This window comes from Anomaloglossus baeobatrachus, chromosome 8 (genome assembly GCF_048569485.1).
Source record: "Anomaloglossus baeobatrachus isolate aAnoBae1 chromosome 8, aAnoBae1.hap1, whole genome shotgun sequence".
NCBI lineage: Eukaryota > Metazoa > Chordata > Amphibia > Anura > Aromobatidae > Anomaloglossus > Anomaloglossus baeobatrachus.
In genome coordinates, this window is record NC_134360.1 from 247,582,516 (window position 1) to 247,609,571 (window position 27,056).

The window sequence follows — 27,056 nt, forward strand, 5'->3', positions numbered from 1 at the left end:
TGTTTGATTGGCTCAAACTGGGGGTAACAATAGCGTTATTCAATGTAGTGTGTACCCAAAAAAATGGGAAAATCCTGCCCACCTGCCCTCGGAAGTGTTCTGTTTATGGCTGACTGCATGTGGGCGGAAACCCGAAACTGGCCAATTAGTGACTTCTATCGGGGTTCAGATCAAGTCCGGGTCTCAAACCGAACTTTTTCAAAAGTCCAGCTGCACCCGCCGAACCGAACTTCCACTGGACCGCTCACTTCTATCCAGGACACTTTGACAATAAACTACCCCCCTACAGGGACCTCCAGTGATGAACTGTAAATTGTGAAAATGTTTCCAGTATTTTGGGCAAGATAAACTTTTTTGCTATTTTATAGTTTGGTTAACTATGCACATAAGGTGTAAGTCACATTAATGACTTGCAACATTTCTTTATTCTTGAATGGGGTAGTGTATATAGGGCAAAATGCGCTCTACACAGAAGTGTTCAAACCAGAGATATGCCAAATTGATTGAACTTTGTGAGCCACTTTGATATATTTAATGCTAGGAGTCAGAAACAGCCAACGGGTTTTATTCGAGAAAAAAAGGGGAAAGTAGATGATCATATGTGCTCACCTTGGGGGGTGACATATATAATGACCGCCGCTGCTGCAGATCCACAGGCTTAAAGAGCTAATAGGTAGGAAGGATGGTTAGTGGTTTGGGCATAGATGATGCTATGTGTTATTCCAAGAAACATGATTTATTAATTTGACGTGTTTCGAAGCTGCCTCGCCTCTTCATCAGAACAAGGTTCCTTCTTACTTTGATAAATTTGGCACAAATAAAGGCAATGCAGCCACAGGCAAAACTGACATCAAAGATTTATCTCATGATGAAGCTCCCCTTAAAGGGAACCTGCATGATGCGTCCTACGTCATACACCCTCGCCAGCATTGAAGTCCCACGCAGCCGCACTTTGATCTGTCCTGAGTAGGGCAGATGAAAGTATTGTAGTGCGCCTGCGCAGAACCTCAATACCAGCCTATGTGCATGAGGTAGGACGCGTCCTGCACTCAGGCTTCAGAAGAAGGAGGACTAAGATGGCCAAAAGAGGAGGCGCCGGTCCCGGAGAACAGTGCCACCCATCTGACCAGTTTGCACCACACCGACCCCCTAGGTGAGTATTATAAAGTGTTTTTTTATGTTCTACACAGTGGCCTGGGCTCTTATATAGAGCATGTTAGAATGCTGTATACAAGAGCGCACTGGTGGTGGCCGCAGCTTATAGGGCCCAAATCTGGTGACAGGATCCCTTTAAATGTTTGGTCTCCTTGTATCAACTCCATAGGAGAAATTTGGCATTAAAGTCTCCCCATTCATATCATAGGTTGTGGGTGTAATGCAGGACAGGACAGGTCCCCCAGAGTCAGAGACGCTCTTTCTAACCGGTCTCTACTTTGGCCAACAGATATGGATCCTGGACAGAGGAGACCTCTGCTCTAATAGCTCCAACGTCCCTAAATGTATATGTGGAATTGGGTTTTTGTCACTGGGTTCTCTATAAGAGCACAACCATAACTGCAGTAGTTAGATTCTTTCCATATGGCTGCATCTTGCTTTTTAGGCTTAGTGGTCCTTTAAGTGCTTCACGAGGCGCAGGACAGCTGTGGTTTACAAGCGCTACTGTTGTGCGCCACACCCAGATCTGCATTCTTAGTAATAGCTTCTTAAATCTTTTATATGAAAACAAATCATTGATTTTTGGGAATGTCTGAATCACACTGCCGAGTTCACGAACTAAGGTGAAGCTTTTTATATAAACCATGTGCGCCGCTAACACAAGTTCTGTATTATTAATCATAATGTGTTTTTTTAGCATAATTTGAATTTGTAAGGACTTGTATAGCAATTCCACCCACAAGCGGAAATTCTGGATTGGGTGGGATAGCCTCAGTACAAATATAACACTTTGGGGGCGATTTGCAAGGACGTTGCCAAATTTTCCCCCACTATTGGTCTTATCTCGACTGCCGATCTTATCTAGTTGATAAACTTGTCTGCAGCACTTATTAGGCTGAGCACAGCTTGTATCTTTTTATTTTCGTATTTGGGGACTTTCTCATGTGCTTTGTCGATGAGATCTGCTGACTCTTTACTTAATATGTGCAGCTCACATATAATATAGGCACCTCATCTTGCAAAAGTCAACGTAAATGTCCGGAGCAGTGGATAACTCAGTTGGCACAAGATTTTGGAAGAGTCTTTGTATCTATCTCCTCAATACCCCAGGTGCCCGTGTGACTGGTTGCTTCTGGGAAACCGGCAACTTTGCCTTTGCTCTGGTTATGGACTTTAGTCACAGCAGAAGTCTTTGGTCTTGGGCCACTTCACTCTTCCCATGTTACACTCGGGCAAGGAATCGCCCAGCACACGGCGCAACACAGAAGTTACAATGGGGATGGAAAGGGAGAGGAGGACCCTGACGATGGGGAGCCGGGGATGGGTCACCCAGACATTAACCTGTGTCTGATCACTGGACTCTCTTAACTTCCCTATACAAGTCCTTCTCCTTGTCGCCGTCACGTGCCTAGTCCCTAACTGTCCGTCCATCCACCCTGTCTAGTGCCAAGGCTGATAAGTGCACTAGACACCACCACTACTGTAATAAGACACAGAGGAAGGAAGAGCGACAGGGGGACATAGACAAAAAGGAAATACAACAAACTTCACTGCTGCAGCCAAACACCAATGCTGCAGGTGAAACGGCTCCAACAGCTTCCAAAGACTTCCTCTCTCCACGATGGTCAGTTCAGAATTAATGCAATTCTATAACCGACATCAGGGGATGGAGAAAGAAAGCAAATATATTTTAAAATCCATTGTTTCATACAACAAATTTCACTGTTGCAACCAAACACCAATGCTGCAGGTGACACGGCTCCAACAGCTTCCAAAGACTTCCTCTCTCCACAATGGTCAGTTCAGAATTAATGCAATTCTATAACCGGCATCAGGGGATGGAACATGTGACTATATAGAAAGGGGAGTGGTCACAAACCAGTGCATCTGAGACTGAGGTGACAAGGAATTACCAGCAAGGAAAGAGTCCTTAAACCTTACTACACAAAAAAAAAGCAAATACATTTTAAAATCCATTATTTCATGCAACAAATTTCACTGCTGCAGCCAAACACCAATGCTGCAGGTGACACAGCTCCAGCAGCTTCCAAAGACTTCCTCTCACCACAGTGGTCAGTTCAGAATTAATGGAATTCTAAAACCGGCATCAGGTGATGGAATATGTGACTATTTAAAGGGAAGTGGAATGGTCACAAACTGGTTGCACATGAGATTGGAATCCCAAGGAACTACCAGCAAGGAAAGAGTCGGTAACCCTTGCTGCACTAAAAGAAAAAATACATTTAAAATCCTATATTTTCATACAACAAACTTAACTGCTGCAACCAAACACCAGTGCTACAGGCAACATGGCTCCTATAGCTTCCAAATATTTCCTCTCTCCATGATGGTCAGTTCAGAATTAATGCAATTCTGTAACCGGCATCAGGTGATGGAACATGTGACTATTTAAAGGGAAGTGGAGTGGTCACAAACCGGCTGCATCTAAGACTGCAGTCACAAGGAAGTACCGGCAAGGAAACAGTCATTAACCCTTGCCGCACCAAAATAAAGCACATACATTTAAAAACACATAGTTTCACAAGACAATGTGAACCTCAGATGTGGGTCCTGTTAAAGGTGTTCCAAAAATGGGAGACACTCGTGACACCACAGCGCTACTCTGAATTGTGGCTAAATTCTCCCCCATAACACCGCAGAAAAAGTAGGGTTGGTTGGTTAGTGAACATACTGGAGAGCACATTAAACCTATGCTGCAAAATGCAGTTCCACGTTATTGCCATACACCAAATTCATGGGACACAATGGCCACTAATTGGACATTGTTGTTTTATTTAGTTTCTATCTTAGCTTTAAAGGAATTTTGATCTTATTTATAAATACTTGAGAAACACTGCTATAGACAATGCTAAGGTTATGCATTTCCACTTTATAACTTGCATCGAAGTGGAGATCAGAGACCCTGCTCCCATTTCAGATGTGGCTTGTAGGAGTCCCGGGCAGAGGCGGAGGCGCACGGATGGTGTCAGCCATATGAGAAAGAAGAATCCAATAAGTAATTAGATTATTTATAAACTTATCAGACAGGATTCTGCCTTGCCAAAATGCCCATGGGGTAGTGAACACTAAATTTACCACAAATTACAGAAGAGGAGCAGTGTTTTGAAGATCATCCAGTTCTACAGACTCAAAGCAGACACTTGAGTTCTGCGCCAACAAAATGACATTACTGATGGAATATATATTTCATCGAATCCCCCAATAACTTGTGCAAGGTAAGAAAGCCTTGTCATCCTGCGCTCAGCTCATGTGTAAAGCCGGTAAATCAGCAGAGCTTTCTCCTGGCCCCATGGTTGTCCCTCTGTTTGCTCCATTGCTCGGACCTCTCCGTATAGAATTACACAGTGGCCATTTGTATTTGGCAGGAAAAAGACAGAGGATTTTCTTACAGTCGTGTCTCTCTGAAGACCAGATATGGAGAAGTGCTGCTATTCACGGCCTCCATTATCTCACATCAATCAATAAAACCTGATGCACTTGGGATCACATTGCAAACGGGAGGGACTCAGGGTACAAAGCCAACGAGTCCTTATAGTCACTAAAATAGGCTTAAAAACGCATGAAGGCTTGATTCTTTTAAACTGATTCCCCCCCCCCCCATCCATTTTCTCCTTGGCTTATAAAAAGAACCTAAAATTCTTACAATTTTGGAAAAGATATATATATATATATATATATATATATATATATATATATATATATATATATATATATATACATACATATATATTTAGGTATATTTAGGTTTTGGATCGTGAGGAAGGCGGACAACACCGCCGAAACGCGTAGTCCCATCTGCGTTTTGTTTCCTGCATTTACCTTTTGCACCTGAGTCGTTTGGACCTCTGTATTTTAAGAATTAAAATAAGCCTGAAGAATTTTAAATAGCACTCTGAAGTTCTGACATCTATGCCGGGTCTTACTCCTTTGTTGCTCACATTACATGGATGGACTCCTAATCCCGATCCGGGCAGGACTAAGGCAATTAGGAGAGCCGAGGATCCAGGTGACTCATTGATGTGAGCTGCCCGGAATTTGTTTGTTTATTTTATATATATATATATATATATATATATATATATATATATATATATATATATATATATATACACATATATATATATACATATATATATATATATATATATATATATATATATATATATATATACACATATATATATAAAATTAGATTTCTTTTTTTATTTCATTTTTAGCGCACCCTATGGCAAGATGTTTAAAATAAAAAAAGAAGAAGAGCACCACAATTAGAAGAGGCTGTTTTGGCGGAAAATGCCATGGACCCTAAAACAAAACATGAGCTGCCTTCACATTATTTAAAAAATGTTTTTATTTTAGACAGTTTTGATACATTTTTATCCATAGCAACAAACTGTCACAATGTGACTTGTTGGAAAAGGGATCGGGCCCCTATGTGGTCCCTCACACTAGGGGGGCCTCATGTTATAGCTAACCTCAGGGATACTCCTGATGGTGGAGATGTCTGAGTCCCCTTCCTGGTCCTGCTCCTGACCAGACCTAGTCTGATTGTCCTCTCCCCCTCCCACCATGGAAGGACAGGGCAGGAGTGAGATGTTAAACACAGATGAAGACCGACAAGGGAAAACCAAAACTCACTGCACACACACACACAGGATAGGGCAATAAAAGATTAATGAGGAAAACAAGAGCAGGAAGGAAATTACAAAAGACAACAGGGGTACACTCCACAACCGCACACAGCAATTAAAACAACTAGCACCATAAAGTCTGGGACACCACACCACAAAGACTAAGACAAGCTATAGCTGCCATAGGAGGAAGGACCCAGCCAGTATAGATATGCAGGGAGCAGATGCGATAGGTTCCCTCAAAACAGGTGGTCAAAGAGAGCAAACAAGCAGACTAGCAGAGATTATCTTTTACTAGCCTGCCTGTGAATCAGCACACAGCAGGTCGACGCCAGAGTCTGCCTGCCTTGCTCACAGACACCAGAGAATCTCTCATGTAGAGTGTCAGAATCTGCAATCTGAACAGTACCTGACGCCGCCATGACAGTTGGCAAAGTTAAAGAAAATCTCCATGTTACATAAAGATATTGGACTTAATTTATCAACTAGTCGCAGCTTGAGCCATCACTTTTTATCTTTCCATCGAAGCAGCCATATGAGGGCTCTTTTTTTTTTTTTTGTTAGAGGTGTTGGAGCTGTAAATGACGTTTTATGGTTCTCATTGTGTGGTAAAAATGACCTGGTAGTGTGGTTTTCCAGGTGAGTAGAAATACAGCGATACCAAACTCATAAAAAAATTGTATGTCACTGAATTTAAAAGTTCTGAATTTTCTTAAAAATGTTGCTGGTGTCACCATTTTTTGAGATTCAGTTTTTATTTTTCCAGTATAGAGCTTTTTAATGTACAGTGGTAATTTTTAGTAGTACCATTTTTGGGTAGCAAAGACAAGTCAATGGGAAAGTTCAAAAGTTGATCACTTATCTTTTTTTTTGGAGCATTTTGACATTTTTTGCTAAAAAAAAAAAAAATACAAAAAAATGATAGTTTCTTCATTATTCAATTATGTCTAATCTTGTTTCGTCTTTGTCATCCTGGTAGATGGCAGTAGATTTTTATCAAGAATGTCTCAGTACATTTGTCCATTCATCCTTACTTCAACCGTATGAAGCTTGCCAGTGATGTCTGCTGAAAAACAGCCGCACACCAGGATGTTCCCACCTCCATTCTTCACTGTTGGTGTTTTTAAGATGATTTGCCTTTTGGCCTCCAAACATGGTGTGTGTTATGGCATCCAAAGAGTTCAATTCTCGTCTCCTCTGACCAGACTCTATTCTCCCAGTATTTCACAGACTTGTCTAAATGTTGCTGAGCTAACTTTAAACGCTCTTGAACATGCTTTTTGTTCAACAATGGAGTTTTATGTGGTGAACGTGCATACAAGAGTGTGCATACAGGCCATGGAGGGGGAATGCATTATTTATGTTTTTTTTAAAACTATTATACCTGCTGATTCCAGGTCTTTCTGTAGTTCTCCAAAAGGTGGCTCTTGGATAACTCTTCTAATAATTGTTCGCACTCCTCTGTCTAAAATGTTGCAGGTAGCACCTGGATGCTGCTTGGCTTATGGTGAAATGATGTTACTTTCAATTACGGATTATGACCCCAACAGCCTTCACTAGTGTAGAAATTCTTCAGTAACCAATGCTACCACTATGTTTTAAAACAATAAGATTGCAAAGGTCTTGAAACAGCTCTCTAATAAATATAAAAAAATAATATATATATATATATATACATATATACATATATACACACACACAGTATATATATATATATATATATATTGTGAGGCTGCGCTCACTGAATGTATTGGGGGACACTCACTTGGCTGCTATAACTGAGGCACACAGGAGCACTTTTCCGTTTAAAAGTCCAGTTGGTTTATTTTAAAGCCGCATAAACCACATTTGCAACTTAAATACAAAAAGCCTTTTATGGCTTATAGGAATATGCACGGTATTACAGTCCGCTTAACTGTGGACTCACCCAGTAATCACACTGACCCCAGTCAGCAATAATGCACAGATTCTCAGTCCGTTTCTCTCCGGAGATTTAGCAGTCTCTCCACACATTCAATAAAGTGAGTCCACACACCTCTCCGTGAGGTTTCTTCATGGAAGCCTGGCAGCTTCCTCACACACACTGCCTCCTGGCAGTCTCTCTCAATCTGGCTTCTGCCAGTCTCTCAAAACAGGCTGACGTTCCTCCTGCCTCTCAGAGATTAGCAACCTCTCTTAGGCTGCTTCTCCTACCGTGCGGCACCACACACTGCTCACAGACCCCACACAGTCTGCCATGTGCCAAACAGACTCCATTAAAAAACAATGTGGCCTGTCAGCCACATGTCAAACACACCCATGGGCGGGGCATTTGATTATCCAGACCTGTCCAACACACTAGCTATTCTTAAAGGGAACCTGACCCTTAAATACAATACCAAGACTTGTGGAACTACAGGTCCAATAGTAACATTTTTAGGTTCATTTCGCAGAGGACCTTCTCCACTGTGACACGTAGCGACCATTTACAACATTGGTGGTCACTATCTCACTAAATATATAAAGTACAGACCAAAAGTTTGGACACACCTTCTCATCTCTAGAACAACTGTTAAGAGGAGACTTTGTGCAGCCGCCTTCATGGTAAAATAGCTGCTAGGAAACCACTGCTAAGGACAAGCAACAAGCAGAAGAGACTTGTTTGGGCTAAAGAACACAAGGAATGGACAATAGACCAGTGGAAATCTGTGCTTGGGTCTGAAGAGTCCAAATTTGAGATCTTTAGATCTAACCACCGTCCCTTTGTGGAAGAGGTGAACGGATGGACTCTACATAGCTAGTTCCCACCATGAAGCATGGAGGAGGAGGTGTGATGGACTGGGGGTGCTTTGATGGTGACACTGTTGGGGATTTATTCAAAATTGAAGGCATACAGAACCAGCATGGCTACCACAGCATCTTGCAGCGGCGTGCTATTCCATCTGGTTTGTGTTTAGTTGGATCATCATTTATTTTTCAATAGGACAATGACCCCAAACACACCTCCAGGCTGTGTAAGGGCTATTTGACTAAGAAGGAGAGTGATGGGGTGCTACGCCAGATGACCTGGCCTCCACAGTCACCAGACCTGAACCCAATCGAGATGGTTTGGGGTGAGCTGGACCGCAGAGTGAAGGCAAAAGGGCCAACAAGTGCTAAGCATCTCTGGGAACTCCTTCAAGACTGTTGGAAAACCATTTCCGGTGACTACCTCTTGAAGCTCATCAAGGGAATGCCAAGAGTGTGCAAAGCAGTAATCACAGGAAAAGGTGGCTACTCTGGAGAACCTAGAATATAAGACATATTTTCAGTTGTAAAGAAAACTCTTTGAATGAGAAGGTGTGTCCAAACCTTTGGTCTGTACTATATATATATATATATATATATATATATATATATATATATATATATATGTATATATATATACACACATACATATACTGTACAGTTAAATCATATTATTTCATTCACACAATGCATTAACTAGAAATTTATTTCTCATATTTTGCTGCCAGGTAAAACAAATTTTTCCGGAAATTCAAAATGAATACTTGAAAAAAAAATGATGTGGCTTTAGTGGCAGACTTTGTGAATACCTTAATAGTCCAGCCACCGAGGGGACCATTTACGTCTTATGTGCTTCCTAAACACGTTATACAGTTACGAGGATCAGGGAAGTGCTGCAATTGGTTGGGTTCCAATTTCATTACACCTCAGTTATTTTAGCAGGAGTTACAGACCCTATTTAGCACAGTACAGCACATGTATGCTTTGTATGACATCATTTGGCCCTGTTTATGGAGCTAAGCGCAGGACGCCAGCGGCATAGTAAACATATGGTATTATAAAGTCTCTGAACTTCGCCAAGTTGCAACATTTACAAACTAAATCTTCTTATTGTCCCGGCCAAGTGTCTGACTGTGTGAAATTAATTCTCAATAGTAAAGTTTTAACTCCCAAGGGCTCACATTATAAGAGTGTTAGCACAAAATACATGTTCTGCATACCAAGTAGCTATAAGCTGCTCATTATATTAAGAGTACAGAAAAAATCTGTTTAGGATCTCTAGATCCTTAGAAATCTACTGAAAAATCTGCATCAAATCTACTGCAAAATCTGCATCAAATCTACTGCAAAATCTGCATCAAATCTACTGCAAAATCTACATAAAATCTACTGCAAAATCTGCATCAAATCTACTGAAAATCTGCATCAAATCTACTGCAAAATCTGCATCAAATCTACTGAAAATCTGCATCAAATCTACTGCAAAATCTGCATCAAATCTACTGAAAATCTGCATCAAATCTACTGCAAAATCTACATCAAATCTACTGCAAAATCTGCATCAAATCTACTGAAAATCTGCATCAAATCTACTGAAAATCTGCATCAAATCTACTGCAAAATCTGCATCAAATCTACTGCAAAATCTGCATCAAATCTACTGCAAAATCTGCATCAAATCTACTGAAAATCTGCATCAAATCTACTGCAAAATCTGCATCAAATCTACTGCAAAATCTGCATTAAATCTACTGAAAATCTGCATCAAATCTACTGAAAATCTGCATCAAATCTACTGAAAAATCTGCATCAAATCTACTGCAAAATCTGCATCAAATCTACTGCAAAATCTGCATGAAATCTACTGAAAATCTGCATCAAATCTACTGCAAAATCTGCATCAAATCTACCGAAAATCTGCATCAAATCTACTGCAAAATCTGCATCAAATCTACTGCAAAATCTGCATCAAATCTACTGCAAAATCTGCATCAAATCTACTGCAAAATCTGCATCAAATCTACTGAAAATCTGCATCAAATCTACTGCAAAATCCGCATCAAATCTACTGCAAAATCTGCATCAAATCTACTGCAAAACCTCCAGGTTTAAGACCGAGTTCACAAGAGGCTTCTTTCGGCTGTCCGTTTATTTTTTGGGGGGTTTTGCATACGAGAAAAAACAAACGGGCCATTTTTCATCTGTGTGCTAAATCCAATATTGAACAATTTTTGGTCCATGTGTCAATTTTTGCCTTCAGTGTGGCATCCTTTTTTTCTCGTATGCAAACTAAATACATTTCCAAACTTCTACCCATTTAAAAACGGACAGCACTGGGATGACCCATAGATTTTTTTTATCTGCCCATTGATTCAGCGGGTGAGTTTAATGGATGATTACGATGAATAGTGGATGCCAATGTCTCCATTTTTTTGACAGATACTAGGTCCTCAGAAAAAATACACATGTAAACCTGCCTTTAGACTATAATAGGTACATGTTTTATCTATTAAAAAGAAAACTTAAGTAAAAACTGGACGGGTCACGTGTGACAGACAATCCTGTGGTGTCCGGCTATACAACGTCACAGTATTTGGCTGCAAAAACTGCTCCCTGACCTTCTATCATTTCTGCTTGCTTTTCATCCCTTTCCCTTTAGGACCCTACGGCGTTGTTCAGCCTGTCAGGTGCGATTCATCAGTACTTTCCTTGTCTATATATACCTTCACTTTCTATTGCTCGGTTGCTGGTGATATATGATACATCTTTATCAAGTCTTCAGTGCAAGCAGGCGGCTTCCATACATCAGGAGAATCTTGATGCTTGCTGCAGCTTCTCTCTCTGAGACAACTAAAGATAAGTTGTTTGTGGTTTTCTCTTGTTTGTTATCCCTGTGTGTCCCTGTTTAGTGCCTAGTGGGGTTGACAAACAGCTTATCCCATCCGCTGCCTACCTACGGCCAGGGTCAGCCTAGGGTAGGGTATCCCGCTCAGCGCATAGGTGTGGAACTTATCTAGGGTGGTGATGGAAGCCAGGTCTCAGCGGTAGGCTTGGTCAGGGGTCACCATCTCCCCCTTCCTTAGACAGAGTTTCCCTTACTTTTCGCTTGGTGCTTCCATGCACCTAGTGTGACAGGATGTCTGACTTAGCCTTTTTGGAAGTACCGTCTACTAAGCACTTTGTCAAGGTTTACGACTTTATACACATAAACAATATTCACAATATTCAGATGTGCCCAGTGGCATAGCTAGAGTTCTCTGGGCTATGGTGTAACATTTGGACCTATGCACCCACCTGCATGTTTGTTAGATCATGGGCCCTTGTGGCGTTTCATATTTTATTAGATCATGTGTTCTGCCCCCATGAGATAGTGTCCTACATCCTAGCCCCTTCCTGTATGTCCTCATCCTTTCCCCTTCTTGTAATAATGTCCCCCATCCTGTCACCTTACAGTAATAATGTCCCCTATCCAATGCCCATTACTGTATGTCCCCATCCTTTCCACTTCCTGAAATAATATCCACCATCATAGGCCCCTTCCAGTAATAATGTCACTGTCATGATTCTGCTCAGCGGTGCTCTGCTCTCCTGCAGAGCCTATGCAGGGCTCATATTTTTCCCTGGTTTCCGGTCTAGTCCTGTGTAATGAGGGAAGAGTCTGTTCTTTTGAGCTTCGTTCTGGGTGATTGCCTCACTTTATTTGGGAGCTGTTTCACCCGGAATGCCGCCAATGATAGTTTTTGTTTAGCAGTGCATGTCTCTGGTTCACGTAAGTGTCTGACCTGATCTTGTCCCGCTACCTAGTACTGCTGTTCCCTTCCCGCCTCCTTACCTACTGACTTGAGTCCCGGACTCCCTAACCTCGGCTTGTTCCCTCTGAATCTGGCTCTGCTCACTCCCTTGTACTTACGTGACCTCTGTGTTTACTAACCCCAGCTCATCCCCTGATCCGGCTCTGCTCGCTTTCTTGTACTTCCGTGACCTCTCTGTTTACCGACCCCGGTTCATCCCGTGAATCTGCTCTCTCCCTTCTACTTACGTGACCTCTGTGTTTACTAACCCCGGCTCATCCCCTGATCCGTCTCTGCTCGCTTTCTTGTTCTTCCGTGACCTCTCTGTTTACCGACCCCGGCTCGTCCTCTGACTCTGCTCGCTCCCTTGTACTTATGTGACCTCTCTGTTTACTGATCCCGGCTCATCCCCTGACTCCGGCTCTGCTCGTTCCCTTTTACTTATGTGACCTCTCTGTTTACTGACCCTCGATCTCCCCCTGGCTTTGGCTCTGCTTGCTCTCTTGTATTTATGTGACCTCTCTGTTTACCGACCCCGACTCATCCCCTGACTCCAGCTCTACTCGCTCCTTTTGTCTTTTACGTTATCTCCTGGCATTTGACCCCTGGCTTGTTTGACTACCCCTCACTAGGTGTGTCTAGCGACACCTAGTGTACAAATCCGGCAGATCCACTCCACTAGTGTGCCTGTCGACACCTAGTGGTTTGGTGTCTTATTACACCCAGGTTCTCGTCATCACAGTCTTCCATTCTGTGCCCCTACCTGTATGTCCCTATTCCTGTCCCCTTCCTGATATAATGTCCTCCACTCTACCCCTTCCTGTAATAATGTCCCCATCCTAGGCCCTTTTTAGTAATAATTTCCCACATCCTGGGCCTCATCTTGGTATATTGTCCTCCATCCTCATGCCTTCCTCGTATAATTTCCAAAGCATATGGAGGAGATTTGTTAAAATTTCTCCCACTTTGCTGCTACTACTGTATACTCCTGTGGACAATGCACAGCATTCCCTCTATGTGTGAACATGCTCTAAGATACTCAAGTATAAAAACAGTAAAACAAATACATGTTACATACATAGCAGAAAAAGAGAGCACTAATTCATGTGATGTTTAGAGGAATCAGGAAATGGATCTAAGATGACCACAATATTCCAGTTTGATCACTGCCTTTTATGACGTGTAAAGCTCATATCTCATTGGTGGTGACCTTAGAGGTCTAGAGGATCTGGTACACACCAAGATGATAATGTATATTATTGGGATTTCGATATGTAAAGGTCGTAAAACCATTTTTTTGCTTTACTAAATATATAACTCAATTTTTTTTCCCAAAAAACTGATTATGTGGTGACAATTTTTTTTTTTTTTGAAAGACCCCATCCAAGAAACTATTGCAGATAACTTACCTGCCCACCTTTGGGTCCTTTCTTTCCCGCTGGCCCTGGCATACCCTAAGAAGGAAGTACAAAAATTGCAGTTAGTTGGGTTTTTTTTTTGCAATGGTTTTACAATAAGCTAAAACTTCAGAGACTCCATACCGAGCACCTGTTTAGCGCTCATGTATTTCATTGCACTTTAGATAAAAATAGAACAAAACGTACTCGTTCCCCTTCAGGTCCGGGAGGTCCTGGCACCCCAGGTATTCCAATAAAACCCTAAAATAAATACAGAGTTTCTTTTTATATTGCAAGCTTAAACATACAAATACTATACAGTCAACTATCATGGATCCACTAAAACAACTGCACATCTTTGAGGGTTGACAACCTTGGCTATGTCAAAGCTCTACTGGAAAATAAAGAATGGAATACACAAGTCATGCGTGAAAATATCCTGGAGGTATAGAAAGAAACATCTGCTGGGCGAGTGGACTTGTTAAATGTGTATCATTCATACGGGGGATATGTCATAAATCGAATTATTTTACCCGGTAATGTCTGCTGTGGTTTTTCGAGCTGCCAAGCTCGGGGCAGATATGAAATGTTAATCGGCACTTGTAGACAACTTCCCCCCCCATACAAATATGTTACTAAGCCTCTCGATGGAGAATAATCCTTCTCCGTCCACGATGTGATTGTTGTGTTTGTACATGCAGAATCCAGGGCTGCCATAACTTGCTCAGGTTTCCGTTCTTCGAGTAGTGTTTAACTAATCCGGTGACTGACAACTCACTTGTGTCGTAAGGGTGGCAAAGTGCGATGTGTAACCGTGATTAATTCATTGGAAGGGAGTTTAGTCAGCAAGGTTGATGTGTTCCTGTCTGAGTTTGGGGGGTGACTTATAGGTCTCCCTCCTAAGTTAAGGAAATGACTAACTGATGTTATAAATGGCATAAGACCAAATGTATCTTTACGTACACCTGTCAACTAATTTATAGTGACGGGAATGTAGGCGATTCACCAAAATCCATGGACATCTCCTAAGGGTCCATGTTTCTTCCGAGTATTGTAACATCACATGAAGACTGGTGAATGATCTGAGGCAGGGGTGGACATATAAAGTGTGCCCGGTAGGTAAAGGGGGCCCCATAAGGACCTTGGCATCTTCCTAGATTGCACCTAAGAGACTGGATTCATTTCTTAGCTCACTAATTGCTGGGAGGTTGTTAGAGAAGTGGTGCTAATGGAAATCATACTGGTCAGAGGACCTCCACTTTTTGTTAAGTCCATTAGAGGCCTGGTTAGACAATAGAGCGGTGAGTTAATAGAGTTAGGGTTCTTCCATTGTGGTCATATGTAACAATAGTGGAATTCATCTATTCAGTGTTAAGGCCCCGTTACATGCTATGATTTATCGTCGTCGGGGTCACGGTTTCCGTGACGCACATCCGGCATCGTTAGCGACATCGTTGCGTGTGACACCTATGTGCGACTCCGAACTATCGCAAATAGGTTGAAAATCGTTGATCGTTGACACGTCGTTCAGTTTCAAAATATTGTTCGTCGTTTGGATCGCAGCAGACATATTGGTACGTACACCCTGTCAACGATGAACAACATCCAAACGACTGTCTTGGTCTAACAATGTATCGCTGATCGCAGTTGCGTCGTTGGTGAGATGTGTACATGTGACCACTAATAAACAACCTATGTGCGATCTCGGCAAATCGTAACAACGATCTGGGCGTGTCACATCGCTACTGAGATCGTCAGATAAATCGTAGCGTGTAAAGCGGCCTTTAGTGTATTGAGCCCCAGTGTACATTTAATACTATAGAAGCGCTGGCCCAGGCCTTTATTTCCTGCATTGCTCCTGCCCTGTATTACCAAAAAGAGGCCTCCAAAACTAAAATACAGCTAACCATCCTCAACATCACCAGGTCTGTTGTAGAATGGGTTAAAAAAGAAACGTAGCAGAAAATATTTAGTAAATCCATCTCCTTCTCAATCTGAAATGTCCTTTTCTTCAACAAATGTTTGCCCAAAAACTAGTGCAAAACTTTACTTCCCCCCATGTCACTTAAAGGTCCTCCCCTGTCCACCTGCATAATGATCACTAAGACACCGAGGGTCAGTTGCCATCTTGCTCCATCTCTAATACTAGACCGAAACCTTTTTTTGCATTAAGGATAAACATTCTCTTGGTCACTGTATATGATATATCCGTATCGTAATAAGAGTGTGGAGCTACGGTGGTCTCACATAAGCACAATGTCCTCAGTTGTTCAGAAAGGCCTGAAAAGTCTTGACCTATTTGGTAAACAGTTTGGTCTAAAGGATTCCCCGATCTGCGACTCAATTATATCTAGATACATTACTCACTAAAAGCAAGGTAAAAACCTATAGAGCAATAACCAGCCAGATAGTATGTCCCTAGGCATTAACAAAATGGATAAGCAAAGCAGAGAGATAAATGTGCCAAACAAAAATGTAATAAAAGGTATATAGTTATTAATAAGACTAAATGAACCAAAAAAAGTTAAAAAAGGAAAAAGAGACACAGACTTGAGGCAGTCAGTCGAAATATAAATAAGTATCAAATGTAAAGCCATCTATAATGGCACACACACCCGACTCGCGTTTCACCAAAGCTTCATCTGGGGCTCAGTCAAAGCCTTGGCGAAACGCACGTTGAGTGTCTTCTGTATGTTGACTGACTCTACTTTTGATAGTTATATTTTGCCTGACTATATGTTTTCTTATTTATGGCTCTTGAGATATTTAATTCCATTATTTGATTGTAATCACACAGTCTTGGTACGACTTCCAAGATGTTATAGCCACTTCTCGTGTATTTTTTTTATAATCATGTCGGTGTCTCTTTTCCCCTTTTTTAAACTTATTTTGGTTTGTGTCTGCCATATTTTTCTTTCTGGTTTGCTTACCACTAAAGGCAAGTGACAACTAAAATGGGAATTCCCATCTCAGTAAGGCCGGGTGATTCAGACGGCCATATTCAAGATCCTTACACAGACCACAATACCTGGATTGACCGTGGATCTGTCTTGACCCGAACATACAACTTCAATATGAGGCTGTAAGTTTGGGATGGGAGATCTGTGATCAGCCCCGTTATTGTAGTCTGTATATGGACTGAGAAATATGTCAGACTGAACATTGCCCGAACAATCCCTCCTTCAAGGGGGAGGTGCGTTTGGCGTCACAGCGGCGTCACTAAGCGGCCGCCCAATAGCAGAAGGGGGCGGAGATGAGCGGGACGTAACATCCCGCCCACCTCCTTCCTTCCTCATTGCCGGTGGACGCAGGTAAGGAGATGTTCGTCGTTCCTGCGGTGTCACACACAGCGATGTCTACTGCTGCAGGAACGACGAACAACCAGCGGCATGCACCACCAACGATATTATGAAAAGAAGTGACGGGTCAACGATCAACGAGTTTTGACATTTTTGCGATCGTTGATCGTCGCTCCTTGGTGTCACACACAACGATATCACTAACGGCGCCGGATGTGCGTCTCTAACGACGTGACCCCGACAATATATTGTTAGCGATATCGTTGTGTGTAAAGTACCCTTAAGGACCAGGGGGCAAACACTGTGAGTGGAAGAAAGACGATTCCAGCAGCTAAATAGGAAAGGGTTCTTTACAGTTCGAGCAGTCAGACTGTGGAATGCCCTAGAACAATAGGTAGTAATGGCAGACACTATAACAGCTTTATATCAGGGCTGGATGATTCCTCAGTACATAACATTGTTGGTTATAAATGACTTAGTGACAAATGTAGAATTGGTGGAGGAAGGGTGAACTAGATGGACCGGGGGCTTTTTTCAACCTCTGTAACTATGAAATCTGGAGATTCATGTTGGAGACCCTGGACCTGTCTAGAAAAGTGGTTGCATGTGATGAACTGGTGTGATTTGCTGAGCATAATCTTCCTTACGCTTCTGAATCTTTCGTCGGCCTCTTACTTCCAAAATGTGCCCCGGGCAAAACATTTTTTTATTTTGTTTTGTTTGCTGATGAGATGGCTTTGGCTTTGAAGCGTGTATCGTTCCCCTTCCTCCTGTGTAATTTCCCATTAGAGAACCATAGGTATTTGGATGGAGATCTTCCCTTTAAGTCGCGGATCTGTAGTGATCAGTCACCAGGCATCACACACGATCATTACATCTCAACACTTCACACACGCCAAAAAATGCAGCAACTTACTCCAATCCCTTTAGGGCCTGGGATTCCTTCTGGTCCTGCTAAGCCCTGTTATAAAAGATACAGTATGTTAGCTTCCTATGGAGACAGTCGTGTTATTCTCTCATGTATACAATGACTATGTCGCCTCTAGTGAGAAACCGCCAACCCACAAATAGGCTGATGGTTCTTAGTTACTCTGCCTTCACAAAGTCACATCGGACGGGGTTATCTAATGTGGAATTCCTCAAGTATGAGCAACTCCCACGCTTTATTAATTGAAAGTTTGTATCTTGTAGAATGAAAGTTCTTATAAATATATCTAAAGAGTCTAAGACACCTGTTAGCAATGATGCCATATTCTTACATAAAAATCTTAAAGGGGTTGTCTAGGACTGTCTGAGCTGGGCAGATCAAAGTGCGCCTGCGCAGGACCTCAATGCCGGCGCGTGTGTAAGACGTAGACGCGTCATGCACCGCGGCTTCAGAATAAGGAAGAGCAAGATGGCCGAAAAGGGAGAACGGCGCCACCCCTCCGACTGTTGTGCACCGGAGCGACCTTCTAGGTGAGTATTCTAAAGTGTTTTTTATGTTATACCCAGTGACCTGAGCTCTTATATACAGCATGTTACAATGCTGTATTATAAGAGCCCAGTGGTGGTGGGCGCAGCTTATAGGGCAAAAAACTGGTGACAGGTTCCCTTTAAAGGTTGGACATCCGACCCCCCACGATCAGCTGCGGTAGCTTCCACTATTGGCGCATGCGCACACCACAGCTCCGTACACTGTGTACTGGTGTGGGGGTAAGGCCTGGGCTGTAGGCCGTTTGTCCAGATGTAATAAGATAATCTGTGTGTGTATATAATTAAAGCATAGATGTCATTGCATAATTATCTGTATGTCTGTATGACAATCGCATAGACACCATAATATGATGTTAAGATGTGCGCTCAGGAATGTGTTAACCACGATGAATAAGCCAAAATGTACAATGAACAAAGAAGTATTCATAACACACTGATTGTATCCATAACATGTTGGTTCTTATCAGCTGGGATGTGAAACTGGGGCTTTATCTTTTACTCCTTGTTCGCGTTTCAAGGTCAAATATTGGACTGTATAATCAGGAGATTTTTAATACACGAGCCAGAAGCTTTGTTTTTGCTCAAACAGTGAATATGTTTTGGCGTGATCATTGTTGCCCAATTCATTTATATATGCGCAGATCGATTTGAAATCCGCCTCTGTGACCCTGAGAGACCCCATTTGTGGTTTCCCCAAAATTTCCAACCTTGACACTGGTTGCTCCTGAGGACTACTGCAGTGAATATGAGTTGAGCTGCAGTACGCTCTGAACATCCAGCCTCAGCGGAGGCTGCAAACAGCTGATTAATCAGAGTGTCAGGTGTTGGATCCCCAGCGATCTGATATTGATCATCTATCTTAAGACCTAAGCCCCAGACAACCCCTTTAAGCGATATATACCGGAATGTTATGCAATCTTTAGACCGACTGTGAGTTTCACTATCTCATCAATTTTAAAGCACCATTCCAGCATTTTGTTGCTGCTGGAGCGATGCTTTAAATCTAAAGCCGTTGACCCCGTTCTTTTGCTCACCCTCCAGGGATCATGCTTTTACAGTATCGCTCCGGTCCCCTGGTGCCATCTTGTGGCCATAACCTCTGACTGGCTGGAAGTCAGAAGTTACATCACAATTTCCCAATGCGACTCTATGAGAGCCAGAACGAGGCTCTCATAGAGTTGTATTGATTTGTTACTTCTGGCACACTCCATGAAATACTGGAGCTGTCGGCAGGTCACAAATTGCCGGAGACTGATTGGAGCGAAACTGGAAACAGATGAAGACAACAGCAAGTGATTATAAAACCGGGAGGAATGGGGCCTAGATTTAAAGCACCACTCCAGAGTTAAAATAAAAAAAAAAATGCTGGAGTGGTGCTTTAAATCTAAGGGGTACTTTGCACGTTGCGACATCGCTACTGCTCTCTCGTTGGGGTCAAATCGCCGGTAACGACGTTGCAACGTGTAAAGCCTAGAAGCACCGATAAACGATCGCAAAAGCGTCGAAAATTGGTGATCTGTGTAGTGTCGGTCATTTTCATAATTTCGCTGCAGCGACAGGTACGATGTTGTTCTTCGTTCCTGCGGCAGCACACATCACTGTGTATGAAGCCGCAGGAGCGAGAAACATCTCCTTACCTGCCCCCACCGCCAATGTGGAAGGAAGGAGGTGGGCGGGATGTTTACGTCCCGCTCATCTCCGCCCCTCCACTTCTATTGGCCGCCTGCCGTGTGATGCCACACGACCCGCCCCCTTAGGAAGGAGGCGGGTCGCCGGCCAGAGCGACGTCGCAGGGCAGGTAAGTGCATGTGAAGCTGCCGTAGCGATAATGTTCGCTCCGGCAGCTATCACAAGATATCGCAGCTGTGACGAGGGCAGGGAGTATCGCGCTCGGCATCGCTACCATCGGCTAGCGATGTCTCAGCGTGCAATGTACCCCTTAGGATATATCATCAATAGTAAACTCACCACTAAAATATTACGCCCCCCCATTCTTGCTTTATATTTTGTGCCACATGGTGACATAGAAGCAATATCTCCATTATACGGCATCTGATGGAGTATCTTCTGCATTCATACATAGGCGGCTATAGGACATTTGCAGACATCTATATATATCTATCTATATCTATATATCTATATACAGTTAGGTCCAGAAATATTTGGACAGTGACACAAGTTTTGTTATTTTACCTGTTTACAAAAACATGTTCAGAAATACAATTCTATATATAATATGGGCTGAAAGTGCACACTCCCAGCTGCAATATGAGAGTTTTCACATCCAAATCGGAGAAAGGGTTTAGGAATCATAGCTCTGTAATGCATAGCCTCCTCTTTTTCAAGGGACCAAAAGTAATTGGACAAGTGACTCTAAGGGCTGCAATTAACTTTGAAGGCGTCTCCCTCGTTAACCTGTAATCAATGAAGTAGTTAAAAGGTCTGGGGTTGATTACAGGTGTGTGGTTTTGCATTTGGAAGCTGTTGCTGTGACCAGACAACATGTGGTCTAAGGAACTCTCAATTGAGGTGAAGCAGAACATCCTGAGGCTGAAAAAAAAGAAAAAATCCATCAGAGAGATAGCAGACATGCTTGGAGTAGCAAAATCAACAGTCGGGTACATTCTGAGAAAAAAGGAATTGACTGGTGAGCTTGGGAACTCAAAAAGGCCTGGGCGTCCACGGATGACAACAGTGGTGGATGATCGCCGCATACTTTCTCTGGTGAAGAAGAACCCGTTCACAACATCAACTGAAGTCCAGAACACTCTCAGTGAAGTAGGTGTATCTGTCTCTAAGTCACCAGTAAAGAGAAGACTCCATGAAAGTAAATACAAAGGGTTCACATCTAGATGCAAACCATTCATCAATTCCAAAAATAGACAGGCCAGAGTTAAATTTGCTGAAAAACACCTCATGAAGCCAGCTCAGTTCTGGAAAAGTATTCTATGCACAGATGAGACAAAGATCAACCTGTACCAGAATGATGGGAAGAAAAAAGTGTGGAGAAGAAAGGGAACGGCACATGATCCAAGGCACACCACATCCTCTGTAAAACATGGTGGAGGCAACGTGATGGCATGGGCATGCATGGCTTTCAATGGCACTGGGTCACTTGTGTTTATTGATGACATAACAGCAGACAAGAGTAGCCGGATGAATTCTGAAGTGTACCGGGATATACTTTCAGCCCAGATTCAGCCAAATGCCGCAAAGTTGATCGGACGGCGCTTCATAGTACAGATGGACAATGACCCCAAGCATACAGCCAAAGCTACCCAGGAGTTCATGAGTGCAAAAAAGTGGAACATTCTGCAATGGCCAAGTCAATCACCAGATCTTAACCCAATTGAGCATGCATTTCACTTGCTCAAATCCAGACTTAAGACGGAAAGACCCACAAACAAGCAAGACCTGAAGGCTGCGGCTGTAAAGGCCTGGCAAAGCATTAAGAAGGAGGAAACCCAGCGTTTGGTGATGTCCATGGGTTCCAGACTTAAGGCAGTGATTGCCTCCAAAGGATTCGCAACAAAATATTGAAAACAAAAATATTTTGTTTGGGTTTGGTTTATTTGTCCAATTACTTTTGACCTCCTAAAATGTGGAGTGTTTGTAAAGAAATGTGACAATTCCTACAATTTCTATCAGATATTTTTATTCAAACCTTCAAATTAAACGTTACAATCTGCACTTGAATTCTGTTGTAGAGATTTCATTTCAAATCCAATGTGGTGGCATGCAGAGCCCAACTCACCAAAATTGTGTCACTGTCCAAATATTTCTGGACCTAACTGTATGCACATATATATATATATATACACACACACACACGCACACATATACATATATATATATATATAGTGCAGGGCATGTCAATAAGTGCCTGGCACTACAAGCCTTGTATAGAAAATCACATAGCACTATGCACATATGTTCAGCCCTTCACTTTTCTCCATAACCTTTTGAATACAATTTTTGCCTGGATTTTGGTTACTGTCATTTGTTACACTGTATGGCTGCACATACTCAGCCTATAATTGTTAAGCACAGTTACTGCACCTGCCTGCCAGGGAAACCGTGCGCCCCTGCGTTGCCATCCAGCCCAGGAATTCCCTAGAAGTATAGAAAAAAAATATATCATTAGCATTAATGAGTAACAATGGATACACTTTGTGTGTAATATGCAGCAGACACCTGGAAAGGGAATGCCATGGTGCAATATAGACAATTACGACAGCCTTTTACATGTGGGAGTACTTGCTCCCTTGAGATGTGGGGGGTGAGACGGGTGCGGGGGGGGGAGGAGGTGGGGTGCGGGGGGGGGATTAATCTGTTTTATACTCGGTGCTTCTAATTACATCCTAATAAAGCCATGATTAATATAAGAATACCATTGTGGTGCGGATGGGTCATGTGCAAACAGCAACCATCAGAAGGCTGGCACAGGAGATTTCCATTCATTTCGTCTTATATTGCTTTAATTAGCATTTTTAACTGCAAGGTTTTTCCATTTCAGCATATAAAGGTTATTCATTGTGTTCTGGATGGCTGTGACGTTCGGTGTTTAGTACCAACTCAGACTTTTCATAAAAAACAAAGTTCGGGTTCAGAGTTCGGATACTTTACGTATGCAAACCACTTGTGTGAGCATCGCTGTGCTTGGGTACGCTCGGTGCTCATTCTAGTGTGAGCCGCTTGCAGTGTTTGATCAGCTCGCACTTGTGATCAGCTCGCACTTGTGATCAGCTCGCACTTGTGATCAGCTCGCACTTGTGATCAGCTCGCACTTGTGATCAGCTCGCACTTGTGATCAGCTCGCACTTGTGATCAGCTCGCACTTGTGATCAGCTCGCACTTGTGATCAGCTCGCACTTGTGATCAGCTCGCACTTATGGTAACAAAAGCATGATCGGATGTAGCGTACACCCCCCCTAAAAAAAAAAAAAAAAATGTAGGCACAGATCCAAACTGCTAATCAGGGACTTCAAATGAAGTTCAGGTCAAGATTGGGTCCACAGCCAAACTTTGGACCAGCAGAACCCCAAACTTCCACGGGTCCACTCATCTCTACACACAACGTCTTTTAGGCCGAAGCAAATCCGCAGAGTTTCCCAAGACGCTTTGGCCGTTTTTGTTCTGAAGCGTCTTTTTCTGCATCTTTCTGGTTGTTTTTTGAGCGCTTGCTTTGTTGTTTTTGACTGCCAGTTGTTTTTTTTCAAGCGTTCTTGCACAGTTTTTTGGGTGGTCTTTTTTTACTGGTATTTTCAAGTCGTTTTTTTCCTCCACTACATTCAAGAATGAAGAAACCACTAGCAGTTTCTGAAGCCAAAATGTAGGGAAAACTCTTTGAGTTTGTGCCCATGATCAGTGTTCACAGCGATTTGGACACAGCATGCTTCAACCGCATCCAAAACGCTGTGTTGTACAGTACATGCACAGTGGATGGATTTCTAGAAATCCCGTGCCCACTGTGCTTGTTTTTCCTACAGCAAACACTGACCTGCGGTGCGACTTTCCGAGCCACAGCATGTCAATTGCTAGATGCGAAGTCGCAAGCGTCCTTCGCAGGGAAAACAGAGGTGATACCCCTCAGCGTCCTGAACCCGGATCTTGGGAATGGACAGCTGCGTTCTCCTGCGGAGGAGACTCACAGCCCCACAGGTCAGGCTTACCGTGTCCAAGACGCAGTGGGTCCTGACCGTGGGCACATGCCCTTAAAAATATGCCTGGGGGTATCCTTTGAGTTTTCCCATTGACATGTATTGAAAACATAGAGTGGAAAACACCTGAGATGAATGGTCAGGTCACTTCTTTTAGGCCAAGATCACACGTCCTGTAATCACCCGTTAGAACAGATCCTGCAGAGATCTGTTGGCAAAATGATTTCTGTCAGATCCGTTTTTTTTAACATTGTATTCTATGGAGGACGAATTAGTTAACGGGTTGCTATCTATCTTCCATTTGTAACAGATCCTGTAAGAAAAAATGGATGTTACAATACAAGAAGAACGGATGACTAAATAGCAATCCGTTAATGGATCCCTTCTACATAGACTCCAGCAAACATCAGTTATTTAAAAAAGGGCAAAAAATTGTGTTTGTAGAACTTTTTTGCCACCTTATGTGACCACATGCCACTCCTGGTGCAAACATTTAAGCAGTTCTAACTCAGGAAGAGTTCAGAAATCAATATTTTGTGGAATAGCCATGATTTTTTAATCACAGCTTTCATGCGTCGCTTTCCACCAGTCATTCACACTGCTTTTGGGTGATCTTATTCCACTCTTGGTGCAAAAATGTAAGCAGTTCTTTGTTTGATGGCTTGTGACTATCCATCTTCCTCTTGATTACATTCCAGAGGTTTTCAATGGGGTTCAGGTCTGGAGATTGGGTTGGCCATGACAAGGTTTTGATGTGGTGGTCCTTCATCCACACACTGATTGACCTAGCTGTGTGGCATGGCGCATTGTCCTTTTCAACTTTGCCAAACACCTGGTCATCTAATTGTTAGACGGAGACCTGGAGAGATGTACAAGCCACAGAGTTTTGCACCCACTGCGAAATTTAGGGATGCTTTAGCAATGCTGGAATTGGGCAGATTAAACTTTGTGAAGGATGTATGAATCAAGCTGCATACAAGGTTATCCTGGAAAAAGTTGCTTCCTTCTGCTCAGGCAATGTTCCCCAACTCTGAGGACTGGTTTTTCCAGCAGGACAATGCGCCTTGTCACACAGCTAGGTCAATCAATGTGTGGATGAAGGACCACTACATCAAACCCTATCATGGCCAGCCCAATCTCCAGACCTGAACCACATTGAAAACCTCTGGAATGTAATCAAGAGGAAGATGGATAGTCACAAGCCATCAAACAAAGAAGAACTGCTTACATTTTTGCACCAGGAGTGACATAAAGTCACCCAAAAGCAGTGTGACAGACTGGTGGAAAGCAGCCAAGACGCATGAAAGCTGGGATTAAAAATGGTTATTCTACAAAATATTGATTTCTGAATCTTCCTGAGGTAAAACATTATTAGTGTTGTTGTTTCTAAATGATTCTGGACTTGTTTTCTTTGCATTATTTGAGGTGTGAAAGCGCTGTGCATTGTTCTGTTATTTTCACCATTTCTCATTTTCAGAAAATAAATACAAAATTATTGCTTGGAAATTCGGAGACATTGTCAGGAGTTTATAGAATAAAAGAGCAATTTATATTTTACTCAAAAATATAAAAGAGAAAAATCAGAAAAACTGACAATTTTGCAGCGGTCTCTTAATTTTGGCCAGAGCTGTATATTAGCGTGTCGACACCGTCCAAGGAAGCCAAACGTCTGTGTAAATTTCCGCTAAAAAATCTGAACTCCCATCCGTACACCAATGCAAAGTCTGGTATTAAAAAGTCTTCAGTCTGAAATATAATCCAATGAAACATAGAAGTATACATGAGGACGCGGGATGTGTGAACTCCGGGCTCACGAGACATATGCACCATTAGCATTTTGGCATTGCAGTGCCGTCTATAACGTGACTGGTTCTGTTAAACTTGGCATTTGGTTTTACTTTCGAGGCGTCCGCCAAGCCACAGTTAATGTGGTTGATTTAATAAGTGAACGGCAGACATGTAAATGGAAAATAAAATATAAAGTCTTCTAGCTACCGTTACCAATGACTTGTGCTGAAATATGTAGGCACAGATATTGATATACGGTGGAGTGTTTACTAGGAGACATCGAGCTGAGCGTGTAGTTACTGGCACAGAGGAGCCGTTCTCAGGCTGTAGTAAGGTAGACGCTTTATTTTGGCCGTCACTTGTTAGGACCGATCGTGTGTCCTCTGGAAAAAGAGTCAACAGGAGCCAAAGTGGCAACGCTGCGCTCCTAATTCCACTGCCGTTTCGTTTTAACATTTGGCGGGGGTCACAATGGTCAGAATAACAGATCGAACAGTAATGTTGTAGTGAGACAAGCCCCCGTATGATATCACATAGCACCAGGAACGGCACTCACAGGGGAAATACCGGGCTGGCTGCGAATTCCGCCAACAAAATCTGCTCTTTGTCACGGATTTGGGGAGCAATCCCTACAGAGATCAAATGATCATTTGGGGGCTGTATTATGAACAGAGTTATCTTTGACAAGACCCTTTTAAGGAGACACATACTGTACCGTCCCCGTGGAAGCAGCCGAGCTGCTCGGATCCGGGTTCGCTGTGGCTCGAGGGTCTTCGGACCTGGGAGTCGTGTGGCCACTCGAATGAAAAAGGGGGGTATTTACAGAGGAGTTATAGTTCGTGACGCCACCCGTGGTGTGTGGTAATTAGGAGTACGACCGCTGCTGTTGGGAGTACCCGGGGATGATGGAACGGGGCAGCAAGGTGTTGGAACCCTCCACGGGTAGGGGGGATGCCCCGGGACTCTGGTGAAAGGTGGGAAGTGCCGTAGGGATGCAGGGGTCACTCTCGTACTCATTCAGTCCATAATCAGACACCGACAACCGGGTAAACCAAGTCTCTGGGTACCGCTG

General features: G+C 42.8%; 1 protein-coding gene across 1 annotated transcript in view; it reads right to left on the reverse strand.

The window, feature by feature from the left end:
- Positions 1-27,056, reverse strand: part of COL24A1 (collagen type XXIV alpha 1 chain) — a 382,434-nt gene that overhangs the window by 200,525 nt on the left and 154,853 nt on the right. The window contains exons 9-12 of the mRNA XM_075320523.1: positions 22,596-22,649; positions 17,977-18,021; positions 13,969-14,022; positions 13,774-13,818 (exon numbers count right to left, since the gene is read on the reverse strand). Coding sequence (XP_075176638.1) covers positions 13,774-13,818; positions 13,969-14,022; positions 17,977-18,021; positions 22,596-22,649 — 198 coding nt within the window. The remainder of the gene's footprint in view (positions 1-13,773; positions 13,819-13,968; positions 14,023-17,976; positions 18,022-22,595; positions 22,650-27,056) is intronic.